The sequence below is a fragment of the Leucopleurus acutus genome (genome assembly GCF_964270905.1).
Source record: "Leucopleurus acutus genome assembly, chromosome: 1".
NCBI lineage: Eukaryota > Metazoa > Chordata > Mammalia > Artiodactyla > Delphinidae > Leucopleurus > Leucopleurus acutus.
Genome location: NC_139142.1, coordinates 180,073,757 through 180,089,021, shown reverse-complemented (window position 1 = coordinate 180,089,021; position 15,265 = coordinate 180,073,757). Strand labels below are relative to the sequence as shown.

The 15,265-nt window shown below is 38.2% G+C and overlaps 1 protein-coding gene across 2 annotated transcripts in view; it reads left to right on the top strand.

The window, feature by feature from the left end:
* KIN (Kin17 DNA and RNA binding protein) overlaps window positions 1-15,265 on the top strand; it is a 37,334-nt gene that overhangs the window by 240 nt on the left and 21,829 nt on the right. The window contains exons 2-7 of one of the 2 annotated variants that reach the window (XM_082835950.1): window positions 3,648-3,742; window positions 5,954-5,997; window positions 6,082-6,204; window positions 7,048-7,229; window positions 9,648-9,696; window positions 10,658-10,715. In XM_082835950.1, the coding sequence (XP_082692076.1) occupies window positions 3,648-3,742; window positions 5,954-5,997; window positions 6,082-6,204; window positions 7,048-7,229; window positions 9,648-9,696; window positions 10,658-10,715 (551 nt within the window). The remainder of the gene's footprint in view (window positions 1-3,647; window positions 3,743-5,953; window positions 5,998-6,081; window positions 6,205-7,047; window positions 7,230-9,647; window positions 9,697-10,657; window positions 10,716-15,265) is intronic. The other variant, XM_082835951.1, reaches the window with a different exon arrangement.

Sequence of the window (15,265 nt, the reverse complement as noted above, 5' to 3'; positions counted from 1 at the left end):
GTGAGGGCCTGGGTCTCCAGTCCCTAGTCGTGGGGGCTGCGCAGGGTGAGTGAAGGACTCAACTCAGTAGGGCCGTCCTTCCCTTCAGCCCCCGTCCTGGCGGGGAACCAGTGGCCTTTGACACCTCCTTGTTTCCCAGTCTAACCCCAAAAAAGAAGTGAAGTAAGAAAAGGTTTTGCAGCCCTCGGAGAAGTGACCCCACTCAAGTCGTCAAGAAACGGGGGGTGAACAGTGCCGAGCCGGACGCCCGGGAGTGACAGTAACAGACGTCTCGGACTTGACGTGGCTCTTAGACATGATCAGGGTGTACGCCTCTTTTCGGGATCGGATGAAAAAGGAGAACTAAGCTCTTGCACACTAGTCACCTAACAAGCATTTATCGAGCACCTGCCATGTGCCAGGACTAGGATGTTACTGCGAGTGAGATGTGGCCTCTGGAGTCAGAATCAGAATTAGGAAGCCGACAAGTCACATTGTCTCTGCCTGTTTACTTATCTGAAAAGTGAGAATAGTAAGTGTCCCTACTTGTAAGATTGCTGTGAGTTTTAAATGAGTGAATTATGTGTAAGGTGGCTCAAGGGGTCTTTGAGCAGATCTTGAAAAAACTTTGCTGTGCTGTGGAGTTTACATTTTTCCCCATTATTTAGATGGATGATGAAGCACCTGGAAAAATTGAGAGCAGGCTAATGACAGGATCACGTTTTTCTCTGGAGATTGAATTGGGTAGGAAAGGAAGAGCACTGGGCACTTGGAATAATCTAATCCAGTGTTTCTGCAAGTGAGGGATGAGATACTTTAGGTGGGCCTCACGTTGAATAACATCGATACAGTTATTCTCTTTCATTTCTCTTTACTACTAGTCAAGGTAAAATTCTTACACAGAAAACTAGAGACTAGTACCAGGAACATCCATATATCCACTACCCAGATTTAACGCTTTAAGTTTCACTTAACATTTTAAATACTTTGCCATGTTTCCTTTTCTCTGAAATATGTAAAGTAAATTACAAGCATCAGGGTATTTCACCTATAAATATTTAAATACGCTCCTCTAAAATATTAGGATATTTTTCTATATAGCCACAATATATGTCATCACATGTAACAAAATTAATAAATATTTCTTCATATCATCTGGTGCATACTCCATAGTCACATTTTCTCAATTGTTCCCATAAATGCTTTTTAAACAGTTTTCTTAGCATGGGGAACGATATTCAATATCCTGTGATAAACCATGATGGAAAAGAATATGAAAAAGAATTATATATGTACGTATGTGTATATATATAAAAAACTGAATCACTTTGCTGTACAGCAGGAATTAACACAACATTGTAAATCAACTATACCTGAATAAAATAAATCAAAAACAAACAAACAAAAAAACCCAGATCCAGTCAAAAGCTATACATTGGATTTGGTTATTTGAACTTTTTAAAAAATAGACTATTTTTTAGAGCAGTTTCAGGTTCACAGCAAAAATGAGCAGAAGGTACAGAGATTTCTCGTACCCACCCTGCCCTCAACATGTACAGCCTCCCCAACCATCAGCCTGGTGCAACAGAATAGTACTTTTGTTACAGTCAATAACACTACATTGGCACATCATTAGCACCAAAGTCCATAGTTCGTATTAAGGTTCATTCTTGGTGTTGAACATTCTGTGGCTTTGGACAAATGTATCATGACAAATATCCACCATTATAGTATCATACAGAATAGTTGCATTGCCCTAAAAATCTCTGTGGTGTCGGGTGTTAGGACTTTTAATTCTCTCTCAATTTTAAATTTAAAATAGAATTCCCTCCCTTCCCCTCTGTTGTTTTTCTTGACATTGACTTGAAGAGCTAGGCCAGTAATGATCCTAGAGGATTCCCCCTGTAACAATTAACTTTTCTTGTGGTTGTCGTTCGTCTTCTTTCTCTAACTCTTGTAGTTTTTGTAAACTGGAACTTAGGTCTGAAGGCTTGATTAGGTTCAGGTTAAATATTTGGGAGCAGAATCCTTGATAGGTGACCCTGTGTATATCACATTGCATCAAATAAGGAAGCCCATGATGTCTGGTAGTACTAAGAAAATTGAGTACAGTTGACAGCCTGTAAAGTAATGTTGGAAAGTAATATTTTCCCCTTTGCAAGAGCAAGTAACCATGGGGGAACTGGTAACAAATACTAGTGGAGTGTGGAATCGTGCCTATAGCTCCAATTTCCCATCAGCCTTTTACTCATGTCTTTTAACATCTTTGCTTGAGTCACTTATTTCATTAGAAGTTGAAAAGTGGTTATTTTTCTAGTTCTTTTTACATTTATTGTTGACCACCATTCTTTTGAAAAAATGAGCTTTTTCTCATTAACTAGGGTTATTTGGTTATCCTCAAATGTTATCCTAAAATAGAATTCCTCAGGGAAAGAGAAGACACGTTTGATTCTCTCTTTTAATTACTACTTTTCAGAGTAAGACACTTGGGGTGATTCTGACCTGTTTGCCCTCACATCTGTTCATTGCCCTTCCCTGCCTAGGGGAGGAGAAGCTGACCCCTACAAGCCCCCTCCCCTGTCTCTGTCTCTAATACCGGAAGAATGAGGGGGAGGGAGGTCAGATCTGGAGTATTCCCCTCCTGCCCATCCACTCCCTTGAGTTTCTAGAATTTAGTAACATTATTTTGCTTTCATCTTACTGATTTATTTGTAATTTATGGGAAGTGGTGCTGGTTTTTCGTTTATGAGACTGATATCAAGTCTCCTTTTAAGACGCAGTTAAGGAAGAGTAATGCATAGGTAGGGCACAGAAGAGGCAAGAATTGTGTAGGCATCTGTGGATGACTGAAGATTAGGAAACTGCTCTAAGCAAGATTGAGTGTTGAAATCAGGGCAGTGGCAATAGGATTGAGCCGGGGGACTGGGTAAGTTATTAGGTCGGCGGAGTAGACGTAGTGCTGAGTGGAGGTAGAGGACTCTGGGATGCTGTCCTGAGTCCTGGCCGGGTGACGGTACAGGACAGTGCTGTTCACCAAGATGGGGGAGACAGAGGAGAGGCACATTTTTCATTTCTCTTACTAGTGGAGAATCAGGTTCAAATGTTAAGTAGAATAGACACAAAGTCAAAACTTGCATGTTTTTTACAATCATCTGAAGAAGATACAGATTTAGTATGATAAAATAAGGTTTATGTATAAAATGCAAGTGTATTTTGGGTAATGAGCTAAAGTATAGGAAAGTGAGTGAAAATAGTTTCCTTAATGGAAATTCACTAATGACCCATTTTACCTTGTTGTAGCCCTCAAAACGCTTGCATAACACTTTGTATGAAGTAGGTGCCCAATAGGAATTTGTTAAATTGAGTCAAAAAATAAAATCGCTCTTCTGTTACTGTGCCCTGTAATGTTTGTTACTAATGTCTGTTTTCTAAAGCAGTATTTTTCTGTCTCTTTAATCTTCTGGGATTCTTTGATTAGCAGGGTTGCAAAACTCAACTTTATAAAAAAAATTTTTTAGAACGATAGGGTGCCTACAGCCAGTGACTTGATTATTTTTTACAATTTATCATCGAAGAGCAGCTTTTTAGGATTTAATTAAATACTTATATTTAGGGCCTATTATAATGAGCTAAATCAAGATTTAACCACTACCTTTACATTTTTGTAGAATGGCTTTAAGTGTCATTGTATGTCCGAATCTCATCAGAGACAACTGTTGCTGGCTTCAGAAAATCCTCAGCAGTTTATGGATTATTTTTCAGAGTAAGTAACTCAAAGCCATCCTTATATCATAAGCTTTATTCAGTTGGACATTTAATAGATGCTTAATATTTAATATATTGGAAGCTCTGTTTATTCCTTACGTATTAATGTGATAGCTGTATTATCTTTGTGCTCAGTTTTTGTTTTGACAGTTTATCATTGTGTGGAATTGTTAAAAAAGTATGTCTCACAAATCAGTCTTTCTTCCATTCACTTCAAACATATGAAAAACCATTGCTCAGTCTAAAACAATTGTGGCTAAGAGCACACGTCTGGAGTCAGACTGCTTGTCATTAAGTCCTTCAAAGCTGGGCTTCTCCACTCAGGAGCTGTGTGACTTTGGGTGAACTTATAGTTTCTCTGTGCTTTAGTCCCCTCATCTGTAGGTTTTGTACCTTTCAAGTATTGTCTTTCCTTCATAGGGTTTATGCGAAGATTAAATGAGTTAATACTTTGAAAGTGTTCAGAAGAGTGGTCAGTACTTGATTAATATTAGCTGTTAATTACTATTATTACAATTAATATTTAGTCTTGCCTCCATCCCTTTCTTTCTTTCCAGGGTTTTAGACCTTTTGGTATTAAACCCCAAAGACTTTTGTTTATGTGGGTTATAGCTTGTAAATTAGGGATTAAAACTGAGACATTAAAAAAAATTTATTCATTTAAAATCACAATATAAGCCTATTAGAGTTAAAATAACATTTTTACATGAAAATTAACTATATTTTCCAACACACAAAAAGCACACAAAAAAATAAGAGTGGTGGTGTTTTACATTTTTGCAAATCTCTTCAGTGTCTGTCTTCATAGAACACAGTTGTATTCTCACATCTGCTTCTACCTTCATTCTCTTCTGAAATGTTGCTTGGTTGAAATACATAGAGAAAGTCCAGCTTTTACACAGATGTGTAGTTGGAAGCAGGGGGAGTATTTTAATAGCCTTTTCACATAATTTTGGCTATTCTTCTATGATACTACATTGAAACACAATGGCGTGGTAGTTTCTTAAAGATTAGTTGCAATGTGGAATCAGAAACCATATAGCAAACCTTTTTTTTTTTTTTTTTTTTTTTTTTTTTTTTTTTTGCGATACTCGGGCTTCTCACTGTTGTGGCCTCTCCCGTTGCGGAGCACAGGCTCCGGACGCACAGGCTCAGCGGCCATGGCTCACGGGCCCAGCCGCTCCACGGCATGTGGGATCTTCCCAGACCGGGGCACGAACCCGTGTCCCCTGCATTGGCAGGCGGACTCCCAACCATTGTGCCACCAGGGAAGCCCCTAGCAAACCTTTTGTACTCTATGACATTAAAATCCATGTGATCTTTTACTTGAAGTGGATCTTGTACCCATGTATGGTTTTGTAACATCACACATCAGTCATTTGGAAAATATTGCTCCATTGAGTTACACAGGTATTCTGAAATTCTGAATGGTGATACATTTTATTATGCAATATCATAAAATCATATTCACTAATGTCAACTCAGTGCTGTCAGAAACATCTTTAAGTATTGGGAAACACCTCATGGTGGCGGATACTAGTTTACCAGAATTCACATTTTTTGCTTGAAAGCTCAAATTTTATCATTGGCAACAAATACTGTCAGTTGTTTTTCTTGACCTGACAGGCTCACTTTGTTTATCTTTGAGAAAATATCTACTGAATACTTAATTTGAAATAACTATTGTCTATATGTCTGTCATTTCTCAAATATCAAGTGATACTTTCATGTCTCTGTGCCAGATGGGAACAGCCTTCTCTTTCTCTTCACCTGTAAACGTCTTGGTCAGAATGTATATCTTATTCACCTATGTTTATCTGTCACTTAACACAGTGTGCTCAGCTCAGAGGGACACATTAAGTGCCAACTTCATGTTTTATTATCAATAGAATGGGATAATTATGCCACATTCAGTAGCACTGAGACTCCATGAAGAATCCGCTCCAAAGATGTGTGGTCACTTTTGCTGTGCCACCTTTACCAAGACAAAACGTTCCAACTCCAACTTGACTTTTAACTTTAATTCTTGAAAGCTGTAATCTTTCAGGATTTTTCCCTTGTTCAGTTTTTAAAAGTTCGGAACAGATATTAACGTAGATGTTTTATATATCATGTGCTCATGCAAACTGTATGATGGCTTAAATTTCAGGAAGGTGATGCTATGTATTTGTAGAAATCACCTTAATGCTTTCCCTCCCTGCTTTATTAGGGAATTCCGAAATGACTTCCTAGAACTTCTCAGGAGACGCTTTGGTAAGTTTCTTAAGTCTTGTGCACATAATGACTTTATAATCTCATAATCTGCTCAGGGTCAGCAGTGTCCTAATTTCTTCTTAGGAACCAAGAGGGTTCACAACAACATCGTTTACAATGAGTACATCAGCCACCGAGAGCATATCCACATGAACGCCACACAGTGGGAGACGCTGACAGATTTTACTAAGTGGCTGGGCAGAGAAGGTAAGAACAAGACATGACGTGAACAGTTGTTATATGGCTGCACCGCAGGGAGGGAGAGAATGATCATATTTTCTGTGTAAATTTATGAAAAAGAGGATGAGTAGGGCAATTAGAAACTGGCGGAGAGGAGCATAATCTTCCAGGATTGATTTTGTGCGCTGCAGGTGTGTAAGAGCGTCTGGAGTGATTCTTTCAACAGTGCAAAGGTACGTCACTGAAGCATCCACTCGTTAGGTTAAGGACCAGTACCCGTCCTCTTCCACTTTTCCCACTACATTCGTTGCACTTTTGGAAACTTTTGTTACCCCTTCTTAAGGCAGTTTTTAAATTTGCTGCCTCTTTTTCCATTTCTAATAGGATGGAAAGTTCAGGAAAGAACAGAGAAAGAAATTTTGTATCAGGGTATTAGTTATTGAGTGTGTTTCTTTATTCCATTTTAGGGAAGATTTCTGCTTGGTTAAGTTAGAATATCCTGTACTCAGTGGATGTTAAGTACTTAGAGACAGTTGAATAATTGCTAAGCAAGATAATGCTTTTTTTAAATGTTTTCCTTGTTTAAATGTGTTGCCTCAACCTAGTCAAAAATCAAAATAATATTTCTTTTCTCTTTAAAGAGATAAAATGTTCCAATTAAAGTCTAAATGTCACTAACTGTAAATATGGAAAATTCACGTGCTGTATGAATTTGTGTATTTGAATGTGTTTGAATGAGTGTATTTGAATGAATGAGTAAATACTGCAGAGAGATACCACATTTATATGTACTTTCAGCTTTGATTGTATTCAAAATTATAGTGTCCGTTACTGTTTTTTTTTTTTTTTAAATCCATTACTTTTTTTAAGGCTTATGCAAAGTGGACGAAACACCAAAAGGCTGGTATATTCAGTATATAGATAGGGACCCTGAGACGATCCGCCGGCAGCTGGAACTAGAGAAGAAGAAGAAGCAGGACCTTGATGATGAAGAAAAAACTGCCAAATTTATTCAAGAACAAGTGAGAAGAGGTCTGGAGGGGAGAGAGCAGGTGGGCATCATCAAGAGAGGCAATAGACAAAGGTCTGAAGAAGCAAAATCGCTTGTTTGTTTAAGCCTTGAACGAGTTTTGTAGGAGAAAGGGCATAGCCAAGTATAAAAGTCCAGGCTGTGGAGTTGAGACAAACCTGGGTCCATTCCTGACTTACTGACTTCACAAGTTTGTGTAATTATGGAATCTTCTAAACCTCAGTTTCCTCATCTCTAAAATAGAGTCAGTACCTAGTGGCAAAGACATAAACAGAGCGTTTCAACTGATTATAATTAATGCAGTGCTGGGGATGAACACAGTGTGTGAGAACACAGAGGGCAGCACTTGCTCCAGCCTGGGGAGGACCTAGAATATTTGGAGGTAGCTACATCCCCTAGGCTGAGGAGTCTTGAGGAATTAATGGGTAAAATCCAGGTAGATGGGGAAGGGAAGGCATGATAGAGTTGGTTCAGGTGTTAGAATAACTAGATCAAGGCATTTATTCCAACAGACATTTATTGGTCACCTCCTGTGTGCCAGGCGTTCTTCTAGGCACTGGGGATACAGCCAGTGGACAAAAGATAAAAATCCCTGCCCTCAAGGAGCTTACATACTAGAAGTTGTGTGTGAGCAGGAAAATACAGCCTAGTGTGTATGTGAAACTACTAGCCATTTAGTATTTTTAAAAACTTTTTATTGTGGTGTAGCACACATGAAGTAAAGTGGATGATGTGCGTTAATCTTAAGGTTACAGCTCGATGAATTTTCACATATGTATGTGTCTTTAGATGGATGGATGGATGGATCAATAGATAGGTAGTCCATGTGGCCACCACTCAGATCAAGATATGGAACATTTCTAGTATCCTAGAAGGTTCCCTCATGCCCATTCCCAATTAATATTCCTTGTCCTCTAAGAAGAAAGCACTGTTCTGATAAATACTATTGATTGTTGGTTAGTTTAGTCTGCCCTTGAACTTTGTAGGAATGGAATCATCCAGTTTGTTCTCTCTGTGTCTAGCTTCCTTAGCTCACCATAATGTTCTGTATGTGTAGTTCATCTACATCCTTTCCTATCAGTGCTTCACTCTTTTTTTTGATTGATGTATTTCATTTTACGAATATAATACAATTTATTTATCCATTCTCCTGTTGAGAAGCATGTGGCTCGTTTCCAGTTTTTAGCTATTATGAATACAGCTGCTCTGATCATTGTTGAGCACATGTTGTATAAGCCGTTGAGTAGAGTGACGCAGGAAGTAGCAGGCGATGAGAATTAAGATACCAGTGAGGATCACTTTGTGAATCAACTTTTGTACCATGTTGATTGAACTCTTTGAAAAGTGAGAGAGTGAGTGTGTGTTACGTTACTTACATTAACATGCATATTGTCACACAATCTTTTAGAAGTTTTCTACATTAAATTAAAACAGGAACAGTGCTTAAACTGCTGTAAATGTGAAATTTAAACTCCTTAAGACTGAAAGCTTTTTATTCTCTTGCTTTTTAAAAATTTAAATCTTCATTTTCAATAGAGAAAATATTATAACTTCCTATCATGGAAATCACAAAGGATTCACATCTTGTACTGAGGAAAGAGGTTTACTTTTTGGAATAACATTATTGCTCTGTAACATTTTAGCTTAATATTGCTAAAACCTTCAAGTTAATTGTACTTTTCAGGTGTAAACAGTATCTTTACCCAAAAAGCAGGGGAAATTCTATTGATCAGTGCTTCCTCATTCTACATTTAAACTTATCAATTTTTTCAAAGTAAGATCATGTCCTTTTGTGTTCCTTTGTGAAATCCTACATGGACATTACCTAACAAAATATTTTAGCTAGATCTCAAGGTCATCCTTCTTATTTATCAGTAGTAACAACAATTAACATTTATCAAACACTGTGGCAGGCACTATGCTAAGTGTTTTATTTATATTATCCTAATTAACCCTTATCATAACTCTAAATATGTAGGTTATCCCTACTTTAAAGATGTAATGATTGAGCCTTTAGGGAGATGATGAGATTGACCGAGATGACAAGGCTCATAGGTGGCAGAGGAGGATTTTATACACAGTCTTCTTCGAGTCAGTCTTAGACCCTTGATCATTACACTAAATCGTACTACAAAAGAGAAAGGTTTTGCTGTTTAAAGTAATCCTCTAGCTAAGATTCCTAGAGTTTATTGCTTTATGTTGTTGTTTCCTGCTTAAATTGTAATAGAAATAAAAATGTAGGTAAACTTCTGCAGTTCAGTACAGAAAAGCTACTTTTTTCCCCCCGTAGAATAATTCTTTATTGGAGAATATTTGCAATACATATAATTTCTTAATTAGTATCTTAACCATTTTAGGTAGCAAGTCATAATTAAGGACTATTGAATATTGATGGTAAATGCAGTTGTAAACCAAACCTTCAAACTTTTTTTTTTTAAAGGAAGTCCCTGTTTTTACGGAATTAAGCAGAGAAAATGATGAAGAAAAAGGTAGTTTTACTTTTCTTTCTTCCTTTTTTAATATGGATGCTTTTGTATTGGCTCTGCCAAAAACTAGCAGCATGTTTGGGAGCAAGAGGTGTTATCTGTCTGGATTATTCTCCTCAGTAAAATGAAAAGGTGATAACAATGAATTGGATGGAATGCCTACAGCAACAAGTAACCAGACTGAGTAAAATGAGCCTAAACAATAAGGAAATACCTTGCCATACCAAGAGTCCCAGAGGTAGGATGGTTCCGGATGCCACACTATCAGTAGCTGGACACAAGGTGGCTGCCGGCAGTCCAGCCATCATATGCAGACCCAGTATTGTCCAGAAGAAGACAGAGAGCATCTCTGTCCTTTGGAGTCCCCTGTGAGCAAGGAAACTTTTCCTAGAAGACCTTCTTCCCACCAGCAGACTTCCTTTTGAATGTCATTGACCAGACTGTATCACATGTCCACCTCAAAAATAGTCACTTGGAAAGGGAGTGGAATTATTTTCATTGGTTTAGACCAAAGAGCCTTACTAATCACCTCCCATAGGTCCCACCCCCTAGTCCCATCACCTTGGGCATTAGGTTTTCAGCATTTGGATTTGGGAGGGGACACAAACCTTCAGACCGTAGCGTCCTCCAAGCCATACGTGAGTGGTATGGACACCCAAACAAAATTGGATTCCTGTTACTAAGGGGAGAGGGGCAGTGGAGTGGGGAAGTGGCCAAGGCTGTCTGCTATATCATGTGATGGTCTTTCCCAGCTCTGTAAGCATCAGTCCAGTATATTTTACAGGAGTTTATGATCTCTGGGTAGGAGCATTCCAGCTCTCATGTATTCAAAATGTCCATGAATTTCTACATAGCTGCATTGTGATATTTATTATAATTTTCATTATAATTTTGTTTTATTGTATCTGATGTTTTATTATAATTTTCCTGAAATATATATGGAATACCAATTCTTTTCTTCCAGTTACATTTAATTTGAATAAAGGAGCGTGTAGTTCAGGAGGAGCATCTTCCAAATCAAGGTGAGCTATGTGAACAGGTATCTTAGAACCTGAAAATTGTGATGAAATGTTGATTACTACATTTTAAAAGGTGCAGAACGGTGAATTATTTTTTTTCTGGTTTTTATTTTCATCTCGTTTTCCTTTTTGTTTAGTGATTGTTTGGTTTTGTTTTATTTTCTTAGGAACTGGTTTTTTTCTTATTTGCCTATGATGAGCTGATTATATCTTTTAAGGAAAAGCTCATTTTCATTAAATGCTTCACGTGGTAACCATTAGCTTCTCCCTGAAAGCTTCTCCACTTAAAGGTTCTTTCTGTGCTATGGCAATACTATCCAGTTTTCTGTCATAGCCCACTATCAAGTTTGTTAACTGGAGTACACACTTCTTGTTTTACCTGCTCTATTATGATTTTCTGAGAACAGAGACTAACTTATTCAACTATCTCCTTAGCACCTAGTAGAATATAAGTGCATTAGTAGACACTCAGTAATAATTGCCTTCCCTTCTAGATGGTGTGGTACTGAGCAAGGCTTGACCAGCCTTTTCTATAAAGAGCCACATAGTAAATATTTTAGACTTTGTTGGCCATGTGTCTTTGTCATCACTTAACTCTGCTCTCAGAGCGAGGATACAGCCATAGATGATACATAAGTGAATGAGCTTGGCTGTGTTCCAATAAAATCTTATTTATAAAAACAGGCAGCAGACTGGATCTGGCCCTCAACTGCAATTTTTCAAGCCCTGGTATGGCACGTAGTCAGGTATTTATATCTACTTTTCATGTTCTCTTCTCTTGCAGTTCTCATATATTCTTTCACCAAATATCTGTGCAGTACTTATGATGTGCAGTGCATTCAGTTTGGTTATGGAGGTGAAAAGATAAATCAGACAGGATATTCAGAAGGGCACTGTATATTCAGTATCTACTGGAATTTAGTTTTAAGCTAGGTGATTTGCTGTTTTACTTAATATTCCACATGGTGCTTATTTAACCTAACTCAGTTTTTTGTTGGTGGGAGTTTTTTTTTCTTTCTGGTTTACAGGCTAGTGGTTATTTGCACGACTAAATAAGTGTCTAGGAGAATTGAAGGAAATGGGCAGTCTGAGTCAGCAGTGCCTAACTGCTTCAGGATGACTTGCCAACTGTCTTAACTTTGATCAAAGTGTTTCAGTAGTAACATCTATATTAGATATCATGAAGAAATTGGTTAATTGGGTTCTATATATGGTACATTTGAAAAGAAAATTTCTTTTCAAAATATTGCTGTGATATGACCAGGAAGACAGACTGCAGTATATCTTAACACATGCCATATAGTTTTGGACCCTTATGTGTTTCTATTTTCCTTTATTATTTGTTATTCCTAAGTGTAGATGAATGCTGAGATTGGTCCCACTGGGCCCCAAATTGATCACCCTTATGTTAGTTTTCTATGGCTGCTGTAACAAGTTACCACAAACCAGTTGGCTTGAAACAGCAGAAATTGATTCTGTCTCTGGAGGCCAGAGTTCTGAAATCAGTATCCTTGAGCCAAAAGCAAGGTGTCTGCAGGCCTGTGCTCCCCCAGAGTCTCTGGGGGAAACCTGTTACTCACCTCTTCCGGCTTCTGGTGGCTGCAGGCATTCCTGGGCTTTGGGTTGCATCCCTTCAGATTTATCTCTGCTCTATCTTCACATCACCTTCCCCTCTGTGTGTCATCCCCCTCTGCTTCCCTCTTTTTTAAAAAATTTATTTTTTAATTTTATTTTTATTTATTTATTTATTTATTTGGTTGGTTGGTTGGTTGTGTTGGGTCTTCGTTGCTGCACGTGGGCTTTCTCTAGTTGTATCGAGCGGGGGCTACTCTTCGTTGCAGTGCGCGGTCTTCTCATTGCAGTGGCTTCTCTTGTTGCGAAGCTTGGGCTTTAGGTGCGTGGGGTTCAGTAGTTGTGGCTCGCGGGCTCTAGAGCGCAGGCTCAGTAGTTGTGGCTCACGGGCTTATTTGCTCCACGGCATGTGGGATCTTCCTGGACCAGGGATCGAACCCATGTCCCCTGCATTGGCAGGCGGATTCTTAACCACTGCACCACCAGGGAAGTCCCTGCTTCCCTCTTAAAGGATGCATGTGGTTGCAGTTAGAGCCCACCCAGATAATCCAGAATAATCTCATTTTAAAATTTTAACTTAATCCCATTTGTAAAGACCCTTTTTCCAAATAAGGTGACATTTGTAGATTCCAAGGATGAGGACCTGATAACTTTGGGGGTCTGCTATTCAACCTATTACATCCCTATGCCAAACTGTGATTTAGTAAAAACGTTAGTTTTATTTGACCAAGTTCTGTGACTTCAGTCTCAACTGTCTATAATAATGTGAAAATAGTGTTGTTGCAGATAATACAATAGAGAGACTATCTAAGTTTTCTTTTTCTGAAATTATGGTATATTTTTTTAGAGGTTGGGATTTATTTTCCTGTTGATTTATATCTCTTATATATTTAAAACCCAGAATTAACTAAGTTATCTAGATATCAAAAATGAATAATGTAGGCTGTGTGAGGCACAAAGATAAGCCCTGCTTCCCCATTGCTGGAACAAAGATTACTCAGTTCTCACTTCTGTTTTTCCTTTGGGCTTCCCTGTCTCTCTTTTTTTTTTTAACATCTTTATTGAATATAATTGCTTTACAATGTTGTGTTGGTTTCTGCTGTATAATGAAGTGAATCAGCTGTATGTATACATATATCCCCATATCCCCTCCCTCTTGCACCTCCCTCCCACCTTCCCTATCCCACTCCTCTAGGTGGTCACAAAGCACCGACCTGATCTCCCTGTGCTATGTGGCTGCTTCCCACTAGCTATCTATTTTACATTTGGTAGTGTATATATGTCCATGCCACTCTCTCACTTTGTCCCAGCTTACCCTTGCCCCTCCCTGTGTCCTCAAGCCCATTCTCTATGTCTCTGTCTTTATTCCTGTCCTGCCCCTAGGTTTTTCAGAACCATTTTTTTTTTAGATGACATATATATGTGTTAGTATATGGTGTTTCTTTTTCTCTTTCTGACCTACTTCACTCTGTAGGACAGACTCTAGGTCCATCCACCTCACTACGAATAACTCAGTTTCGCTTCTTTTTATGGCTGAGTAATATTCCATGGTATATATGTGCCACATCTTCTTTATCCATTCATCTGTCGATGGACACTTAGCATGCTTCCATATCCTGGCTATTGTAAATAGTGCTGCAATGAACATTGTGGTACATGACTCTTTTTGAATTATGGTTTTCTCAGGGTATATGCCCAGTAGTGGGATTGCTGGGTCATATGGTAGTTCTACTTTTAGTTTTTTATGGAACCTACATACTGTTCTACATAGTGGCTGTATCAATTACATTCCCACCAACAGTGCAAGAGGGTTCCCTTTTCTCCACATCCTCTCCAGCATTTATTGTTTATAGATTTTTTGATGATAGCCATTCTGACCGGTGTGAGCTGATGCCTCATTGTAGTTTTGATTTGCATTTCTCTAATGATTAATGATGTTGAACATCCTTTCATGTGTTTGTTGGCAATCTGTATATCTTCTTTGGAGAAATGTCTATTTAGATCTTCTGCCCATTTTTGGATTGGGTTGAGTTTTTTTTTTTGATATTGAGCTGCATGAGCTGCTTGTATATTTTGGAGATTAATCCTTTGTCAGTTGCTGTGCTTGCAAATATTTTCTCCCATTCTGAGAGTTGTCTTTTCATCTTGTTTATGGTTTCCTTTGCTGTGCAAAAGCTTTTAAATTTCTTTGGGTCCCATTTGTTTATTTTTGTTTTTATTTCCATTTCTCTAGGAGGTGGGTCAAAAAGGATCTTGCTGTGATTTATGTCGTAGAGTGTTCTGCGTATGTTTTCCTCTAAGAGTTTTATAGTGTCTGGCCTTACATTTAGGTCTTTAATCCATTTTGAGTTTATTTTTGTGTATGGTGTTAGGGAGTGTTCTAATTTCATTCTTTTACATGTAGCTGTCCAGTTTTCCCAGCACCACTTATTAAAGAGACTGTCTTTTCTCTATTGTATATTCTTGCCTCCTTTATCAAAGGTAAGGTGACCATATGTGTGTGGGTTTATCTCTGGGCTTTCTATCCTGTTCCATTGATCTATACTTCTGTTTCTGTGCCAGTACCATACTGTCTTGATTACTGTAGCTTTGTAGTATAGTCTGAAGTCAGGGAGCCTGATTCCTCCAGCTCCATTTTTCTTTCCCAAGATTTCTCTGGCTATTCGGGGTCTTTTGTGTTTCCATACAAATTGTGAAAATTTTTGTTCTAGTTCTGTGAAAAATGCCATTGGTAGTTTGATAGGGATTGCATTGAATCTGTAGATTGTTTTGGGTAGTATAGTCATTTTCCCAATGTTGATTCTTCCAATCCAAGAACATGGTGTATCTCTCCATCTGTTTGTATCATCTTTAATTTCTTTCACCAGTGTCTTATAGTTTTCTGCATACAGGTCTTTTGCCTCCTTAGGTAGGTTTATTCCTAGGTATTTTATTCTTTTTGTTGCAATGGTAAATGGGAGTGTTTCCGTAATTTCTCTTTC